The sequence below is a fragment of the Monopterus albus genome, unplaced genomic scaffold (assembly GCF_001952655.1).
Source record: "Monopterus albus unplaced genomic scaffold, M_albus_1.0 scaffold33.1, whole genome shotgun sequence".
Classification (NCBI taxonomy): Eukaryota; Metazoa; Chordata; class Actinopteri; order Synbranchiformes; family Synbranchidae; genus Monopterus; species Monopterus albus.
The window spans coordinates 350021-359147 of record NW_018127913.1 but is presented as its reverse complement, the minus strand read 5'-3'; the positions used below and the strand labels follow the sequence as shown (position 1 = coordinate 359147).

The 9127-nt window shown below is 42.4% G+C and overlaps 1 protein-coding gene across 4 annotated transcripts in view; it reads right to left on the bottom strand.

Annotated features, from left to right (window-relative positions):
• rspo2 (R-spondin 2) overlaps nucleotides 1-8608 on the bottom strand; it is a 65268-nt gene extending 56660 nt beyond the window's left edge. For 2 of the 4 annotated variants that reach the window (XM_020597230.1, XM_020597233.1), the window contains exons 1-2: nucleotides 7422-7816; nucleotides 6854-7169 (exon numbers count right to left, since the gene is read on the bottom strand). In XM_020597230.1, coding sequence (XP_020452886.1) covers nucleotides 6854-6953 — 100 coding nt within the window. In that variant the 5' untranslated portion in view covers nucleotides 6954-7169; nucleotides 7422-7816. Of the gene's footprint in view, nucleotides 1-6853; nucleotides 7170-7421; nucleotides 7817-8519 lie in introns of those variants that run through there. The other 2 variants (XM_020597232.1, XM_020597231.1) reach the window with 2 other exon arrangements.
• Between the last annotated feature and the right edge of the window lie 519 nt (nucleotides 8609-9127).

Sequence of the window (9127 nt, the reverse complement as noted above, 5' to 3'; positions counted from 1 at the left end):
AGCAGGTGAACATAGTGGAGCATACAGCAAAAGGGCCACATACCTCCACCAGGAGCTGGAGGAGACCACAACACAGCAAACAAGAGAATAAATATTGGACTTCCATTTGTAATGTGACCAGAACCACAACCACAAATGAATGCTAATGCTGTTCTGTGTCTGCTGGATGTGTAAATAAGCAACTGGTTACTAACAAATTCCCCATATCAACTTTATTAGGTGACATTATGCTGACTTTGCAGCTTGCTGTGCTGCCCCCGTGTGGCCAAAAACCCCTTATAAAGGAAATCTATAAGCTAAAGCGTTGTTACTTCGGAATCTCAGGGAGAGTTCAAGACGCTTTTTCCTACCCATGGACAGCTCCCTGTGCTGCATAATACAAAAACAGTGAACATCTGTCCAAACCCAAAAACAAAAAAATAGCAGCAAATGGCAAAAGTGTTTACAGTTTAATTATTAGGATGCTAACCAATTAGCAAGACACTGTGTAAAGACAGAGGTGCGTTCTCATTTCTGAAGTACTGTAATCATGCACCTCATTGAAATGAATAGCAGTTTTTAGAGCATAAGCCTGAACAAGAGCAGCAGTACAGTAACACTGCATACTGTAGCCACTATTACATGATTGACCTGCAGTCTTAATTCTTTGATCTCATAACAGACGCATGTCTCATTCAATCACTTCTCTCCCTTTCTGTGCATCCTCTCTTCCCCATACTTTCCTCCCCTCTACTCCTTCTGTTTTGACCACATAACCTTGCAGGGGATGACCTCTTTACATCTGACATGCATGCTATGTTGCCCTCTCTGCCCCCCTTTCACTCTTCGTCTTCCACTCTCTCCACAAAGAGAGTCAGAGAGACAATAAGCTCAGCATCAGGGCCCAATAATGACTCCCAGCCTAGTTGTTGATTAAAAACACACCGGGTGCTTCTGCACTCCGCAGGCAGCCATGTGGCCTTTTCCTCCTCACACCACAAGGCTTGAGACCTAGGAGACAAAAGCACAAGCCAGCTTCAATGCAGCTCCATGCCCACTATATAAATAAATAAATAAATTAATAAACAAGAGCCTGTAGCATTTAAAGCTCTTGTCTAAGTTAGTCTGAGTCTAATGCCATAGGCAAGTCTTCATTTAGTCTCAGGGTTCCCAAATACAAACATTAACCCCTACCTCAGCCAAAATGACAACAAAGCTATAAAAGAGGCTGCTTAACGTCCAACCCCAAGCTTGCATACATCAAGGGTGGGCCTAAAATATCCTGTTACACATTGCACATCTTTTTAAGTGTGCCGGGTTTATCTTTCACATTTCATATTAGCAGAAAACTCAAGTGCTGCAGCTTTATCTAAAATTCAAATACTCAAGTATGTCAGTGCTACAGATTTGTTATAATCACACAGCTGGACACTGAGCCTCAGACAGTCAGTAGGCAGCAGTGGGGGAAACAGCACCTTTATCTTTACCTCTCCATGTCCATACTTGGGCAGCCAAATTACAGGCAAGCTCTGCACAGAGATGCTTTATTGCATGTGACCAGCTCACTTCCTCTCCTTACCAAAAGACATTGCATGCTGAGCTTTATTTTGATGTGGCATGTAAGTATAATTAGAGGTTCCATTAAAGCAGGTCGAGGGGAGGAAAAAGGATTCTTATCCATCTGTCAAGTGTTAAGAAGTGGGTACGGGGCTAGTAGGAAAAAGGATTCTTATCCATCTGTCAGGGCTAGCGATCAGAGTCCCATACCTCCCTGTTGTTAGAGTGCCAGCCATTCGAGCAGGCACTGATGCAAACAGCCCTTACTGCCAAACTACAGTCAGAGTGTGTGTTTGTTTCTGCACAGCGGTGTATTTTCTCAAGGGGCCTCCTTGAGTTTCAGATTTCCAGGCCTTGCAGATCGATGCAAAGCAGGTAATAGTCTGCATGCACAAGGAGGACCACAATGACATGGCAAACAAGAGCAGATAGAAAATATGGCATTTTATAGAAACATTAGACCTTAAAGTTCCTTCCAAGGGCTCCTGTAAATATGATGCTACCGCCAGTATCCAGTTAGCTTACCCTTCACCGTGATAACTGGTTCTATTTAAGTTTAGTTTCTTTATTTTGTATGCAATAAAGGGGACATTGTTACTTTTAATGATTTCTGTAATCTCATTTATTGAGGAAAAGGACAATACCGCAGATGTTTAATGTGTCCATGTCACTACGTGTTAAGGAGTAATTGCTTTGGGGGAGTGTGGAATTGAGGAAATAGTCATATGTGAGAGTTACAAAATCACCCACACACTCTGAACAGACACTGCAGTTTTTGTCTATTGCTCAAGAGTTTTCAGTCACCATAAGGAAATATGGAGTGTATTATAAGATTTTATATAATAATTTCATTTTATTTCACATTTCCGGAAAAAGTAGCTTTTACAGTGTGGTAAAATGTAGCCTGACATAAGAACATATGTATGGCATTTAGCTTTGCCAGCTTATTGGATCCCTGATGACAGTGACTGAGGGTAAAAGAGATGATCCCCTTGTGTATTATCTTCAAAAAAAAAAAGGAAACGTAAGGACCAAATTTGTGCAAAAAGTATTTTTTCTGCTGTGAGTTGGTGAATGGAAGCGTGCAGAAGTGGTACAAAACAATTTTTCTCATTCATGTGAAATGGAATCTGCAAAATCCAAATTGTTTCTAGATTACTATTCTGGATTAATTCAAGTTTAGGGATATTTCTGTGGTTGTAAGAATAGACTTCTTCATTGGGGGGGTGCAGTGTAACATGGCATGGGTGCACTGAAGAGCCTTTCACCAGCTTCATCTGATACCGCTGTGACTTGGAGCAGGAGCTGCGCTACAGGCCAGGATCGACATGCATGGGTTAGTAGGTCAAACAAGGAGCTAGTCTTTCTACAGTTCTAAGGCTGAGTCAGAGTAATGTGGTTTATCAATACAGCACATAAGTGAATCATTGTCCTTACTGGCCATCATAATCACCAAGACAGAACGTGAATAGGATTGGTTATAGAACTGGGGGTGGGTGAAGAAAACAGAAGTCTTTGCATTGTTCTTGGCTTGATGTCTTGATTAGAGCATCCGAAATGTGAACCTGCAGATTGTCAATGCATCTCTTCTTCTCCATCTCTCTCTCTCACACACACAGATTTACACCTATTGAAGCTTGGCTGGTGAGGACTGGGAGAGAAAACACAGATCTCTGTTTCTTGATGCCAGAGCTCAAGCTCAGGTCAAGACTCAGCTCGCCGTAATCCCTCTCAGGTGATGCTGTTCACATTCAGCCATTTCCAGTTGATCTGCTTAAATATGCCTTCCTCGTCCCCTAAAAAGCCCCCACCTCAACTAGAGCAACCACCGAGGAGAGCGTTGTTACTGCCACTGTATTATTCCATGTTGTCAAAAGTCAGATCACTCTTCACCTTTTCAGTATGATGATCAGTCTGGTGCCTCATGAATAATAATAATAATAATAGGATGCTGCAGGGTTAACAATCCCTGGGTTACAATGTTTAGAGCAGTGGCATCATGTGAGAAAGCCTTATTAACAGATGAGCTACCTTAAGAGCATTTTCACTTTTTCCAAAGGCAAGAATGACAAATCTGGTTTTAAAGCAGCCTCTTCCTTCTCCTCCCCATTGGCACTTCATCGATTATATTGTGCCAGAGTGCCAGGCTCCCACATTAACACCCCAAAACAAGAGAATTTGTATGAGCTTTCAGCACACTGATGCCTGATTTCCAGGGTTTAGAAAGAGCAGTCACTGTGTTTAAAATCCTTTTATGCATCCAGAGATGCTATTTTTTTATGCAATCAGTCACTGTGTTTAAAATCCTTTTATGTATCCAGAGATGCTATTTTTTTATGCAGCCAAAAACACATGAGAATTGAAAATAATTCCATCATCAATCATCTTTTTTCATTATATTATCAGTAAACTAGAGCCACAATGGTCAAATATGTGAGAATATCAAGTTTCCACACATTCTGTGTGTGATCTTTTGTTGAAAGAAGGGTACATTCAGCCACAAATTATGACTAGTTTCTGTGTACTTTGGCATCAGAAATTCACCGCACACACCCTTCCTTCTGATTGTCACCGGCCATACAAAATCACATAGAACTCGTTCTCTCCACCCTGCATGCTGTACTCGTTTTATCCAATCACTTTTTTCCTTAAAAAGCATCTGGGAATACAGTTGAGCAACAGGTTAGACAGTTGACTATGACGTGAAACATGCTGCGGCCAGCTGGGAACTCAAATTTGGGATTTTGGGGTTGATGTGGAAAAGTTGACAATATTGCATGGTGCTGTTTCACAATCTTGACTGTTGTTACCTATTCATTACCTGTTTAAGTGTCTTATAGGCCCACTGAGTTCCTCTGCTCTTTCAGGCAGCACTACTTCTCAAGTCTGATTTTATGTAGTCAGCAGGTGGCATCATTAGCCAGAGAATAAAAATGCTAAGTAATACCCTTGTGTCTAGCTATGATATCATAGCAGGGCTCATTGGTATCGTTTTTCAGATTTTAGTGGGTAGGCCAGGGGGTAAAGAGGTGTAAATTTAATATGTTTTGTCATCTGTTTTACATGAAGGAAATGTATCTGTACAATTACCACAGCCAGATGGGAGGTTGGGTCATGCCATGTAGTGTGAGCATGACAGCATCAGCCCAGAAACCACACAAAGATCCCAATCTTGACTCTACTCTTACATTTCAGTGGGCTCCAGTCATATGTGATGACTGCTTTTCTTGTTGACATCCCCTAATTATAGTGGCATTCCCATTCTTTACACCTCTCTCGGTCATGTGGCTACATGTATATCAATGGCAAAACTTTTTCATCAGTGCAAAAATGAAAAAGACATTTGTTAAATTATGCAGGATGTATTTTGTTATGTGTAAAACAGTTGTGCCTGGGGATGGGAGTGTGGCCAAATTGAGTTTCAAACGTATCTGGGTCTCAACACTCTTGAACGGTTTGGATAGCTCCCTGTGCATGCCAGACAGTCTGTATATAAACCTGTGACAGGAACCTTGAGGGCAAGAAATGTATTCAAGAATTTCTGGGTCTACTGGACGATGATTTCTTACACATGCTTCTTTAATATAGCCGTGATAAATAAAAGAAGGAAACAAATGCCGAAAACTTGGCACTTCCACTGCTCACAAGAATGGCACTTTTGGCCCAGAGTGCTTGCACACAAACATACACTTTATGCATTACTGTAAAGGAAAAACCTGCACTTTGTTTGACAAGTGTAACATCCACTCTAAGAGCTAGCGGTAACAATGTATAGATAATATTGCACAATCTAAAGCTGTTCTTGGGGTCAAATATGTAAGTTACCCTCTTGACCCCGCCCCCATCCCAGCTGGTGAGCCCCCCCACCCACCCATCCACCCACCCACACACACATACACACACTCACAGATCTACATAGATAAACAGGATAAACAGGCACCTACAGACAAGTGTAAAGACTGGGTTTGCATTACCATCCAAAATATCCTCCACAGTTTCAACAGAAGACTCGTCACACTAAGAAAACTCATTCTATCTCCTACATACGATATAAGATCACAGTCCACAGAGAAAGAAGCACACAGAGGAGCTGAAAAACGCGTATGTGCCAGTATCCCGCAGTGATTGCCTGATTATTTACAGATGGGAGGTGGAAGGCTTGCACTGTGTGGAGGTTCCCCCTGGCAGGCTGCGCATATGATTCAGTCTGTGATTGCTTTACAATTTACAAGACCCCATCTCACCCACACTTGACTTTGACTTTTTTACGGCATTACTACATTGTGCAGACTGTTAGCGCTGTCCAACAACCCGCTACATGGTCCCAGAGCTATATTATGTCTCCTCTCATGGTCACCCTGAAGATCCTGGCAATGTGTTATGTCACAGGACCAACGAGGGCTAGGCGGGGGGCACTTTCCTAATCCCAGTGTCCCCTCATTCAATCTGGGAACAGAGTAGTATTTACAAAGGGGCTGATCCCCAACTCAACCCTTGCGCCTCCGCTGACAGATTGTTATGCGGGTCTCCTACCAACTGTTCAAAGTGGTTATGAGATCAATTAAAACCAGCTTAGAAGGGTGCAGTGGAGATGTGCAATTCATAAGTGAGGGAAAGGGGGTTCCGTATCTATTCATTAAATAATTTACACAATAAGCCTATAAGCCGCTACTCACCCGCACCATCAGCTTTTTAGTTTCACATGTAAATAATGTAGGGCGCCCTTTGTTCGGGCCACGACGTCCGTGGGTAGCCTTAATAATCTAACAGTGTCTTAAATATAAGCCAACAATTAGCCACTCCACTGACGCAACGTGTTTTTGATATTAGTTTTGGATAGCCACATGCATGGCACATTTTGCGCACATTTTACTCATTAACTACAGTCTCTGAAATCGTTACATACATGTGGAAAGTCTTTAAGTAGATTAATAAATTGCATCATATACTGGGAAACTAAATTGTAAGTTTAATTAAAATTTTATTTCATTTAGAATTTCTGGAATGTTCCTGAATTACAGCTTTTGCCTAGAGAACTCTCATTTGTACATTTTCAAACTCAAAGAGACAGTTATCAAAATTTGAGAGAATTTCTTCGAACTTTCCGCCTTGTCTGTGCGTGCTGTGCTCAGTGGGAACGTACTGAGAAGATACACCAACATACAAATGAGAAGGACTTGCACAGAACGTGCAAGCAACATTGTTTTGGATGGTTGCCGTTGTGTCCCGTGAACCACACAAACTCTTAGACTTTCAGCTAAAGTCACTGCCTGGATGCTGCTCTATGTAAGACCTGTATGCTATAACCCCATGTTACCTCTTTTGTTTCTCCTCCAGCGATGCGACGGCGCCTGACAGTTGCTGTACTCCATACAGTTCAATACAATCAGGGCAAATGAGAAGAGTCGAAACTGCATCTGGACGGCTATCTGTTGCTCGAACTCCACTAAAAAGATGCCAGCGGGGCTTGGGGTGAATTCTCTGACTTTGTAATGTCCTCCTCCAGTTTCTTTAGTCGCTCCACAAATATGTCAAACATCAGATGGGATGCGACATGATATCACGCCACCGATTAGGATCATTTTATGGACTGCGCTGATCTTCCAGTCACTAAAAGTGTCCGTTTTCGTGCGCTGTGGGGAGAATGACAAAGGAGGTTATAATGATAACAGTTTAACGAAATCAACACCTTCCTAAACAATGACGAGTGAAGGTGATAGAGGAGAGATTAAAACAAAAAGGAATAGCTCTTCTGTGTGTTAATGTGTTGGAACAATCGCAGATTCAAAGGCGACCCGTACGGCTCAAAGGCCCCCTCCTAAAATGAACGCAACCGTGCGTAATAGTCGCCAAAACGCTCCGCGAGATAACGTGTTGCTGTATACCTTGCATTAGACGAAGTGAAATTCCGCTCCAGCCCACGTTTAGGTTCCCTCTGAGTGCAAGTGCGGCTCGGGAACATGCAGCATCCCTTTTTGTGTGAGAAACTTGTGTCACTAGAAGAGATCAGAGGTCCGAGCAGGAGGAAAAGGTGGTAGCGGTGAAGGGAAGCTCCTTTCCTCCTTACTGAGGGCTTAGACTCCCTTTACCTGCGTTTCCACATTTAAGTCCTGTCCCTGTAGCAGCAGAAACAAACTCACATGTGTTGCCTTCTTTAAAGCGGAAAACGAGAGCCGGGGAGTGAGTCTGCCTTTTGCGCGCTGCTAAGGTTGAACGGTGACTGACGCCCAACTGGTCCTGATGCTTGCTGCCTTTTTCCTCATATAGCGCGGTTCCGCTGTCACGTGTGGAGATTTCTAGTTTTGTGTTTCCTATTTAAGATGTTGAAGATGACATTTCGTGTACTCTCACCCCACCTCCGCCCCCCGTGCACTTACTCACACTGGCCTTTACGAGGTTGCCTCTAGGTCCTAGAGAGCGCAAACAGCTGGAACATTTTCAGGGAAAAAGTTAGTACCAATTTTGCTGTGGATTGCAGCTTTCCTGCGGTGGCATAAGTGAATTTAACATTTATAACTTTATTTCAGTATTCCAATATAAATCCCAGTTCTTACTATTACACCTTTTAACAAATGTTTTCGTTTCAATTTAAAGTAATGACACATCTCAATTTAAAATGAAAAGTGAACTGCGTAACTGCTGCACAGTCATTCAAGTTAATATCGTGGTCCAGCTTTCTTCCACTGACTATAACCCTACTGAGTAATTGCGGGTTCGCTTAAAAAAGCAATTTTCTACAGAACATGCGTAACGAGATGGGCTCGCAAATCAACCATCTCATGACGCCTCATTGTGCACCCGAGATTATACGCTTACCCCCTCCTCCACAGAAGTGAATGCTAATCGTATGGTGAGGCTGTAATTGTAGAACATGAATAAATCGCTCAATGATTTCAAGGTTTACAAGGCTCTTTCACATTAACCCTTGCAAACTCAACGAAGGCGTGAGATGGTCAGTGAGCTTCTCCTTCAGTGTGATTTACCTTGCCTTGTGGGGAAAGGTATAAAGTGCTGTCAACCATCCGCTCCTCGCTGACATTCAGACCCTGGCTGCTCCTCAGCTCTGCAGTTCGGTGCAGGAAATAATTACAAATCAGAGATGAAATGTGACAACAGTGGGTGGAAAGTTGGTGATAGTGGGAGCTAGAAAAATAATCCGAGTGTAGTTAAGCTCTAGGAAACCAAACAATGGTGACCCATCTATTTCTGCTCTTATTTCATCACCTTCTGCAACTTCTACAATATGAGTGGAATACAATTTATGAATGCTCTACCCCCCTTCAGCCACTAGGTGTGGCACTTAATCTTTTATTTATTTCAGGAAATTATTTTCGTGTGAGAGCTGTTTTGCCCAGCAGTGTAAAATCGGGGCAAAAGCACAGCCCTTCACAAGACAAAAACACGTCACAGTCATGTGCTGTATTCAAGATATGCAACAAATTTCTGTTTAAGAATTATGTTCTTAATTTAATTTCTTTTGCACTCACAGACATCACCTAACATTACAATGCATGACATTACCAGTGAAAAAGAGATTTCTACCCTCAGGCAGAAACACACAGTCACACACACGCACACATTTCCATTTCAT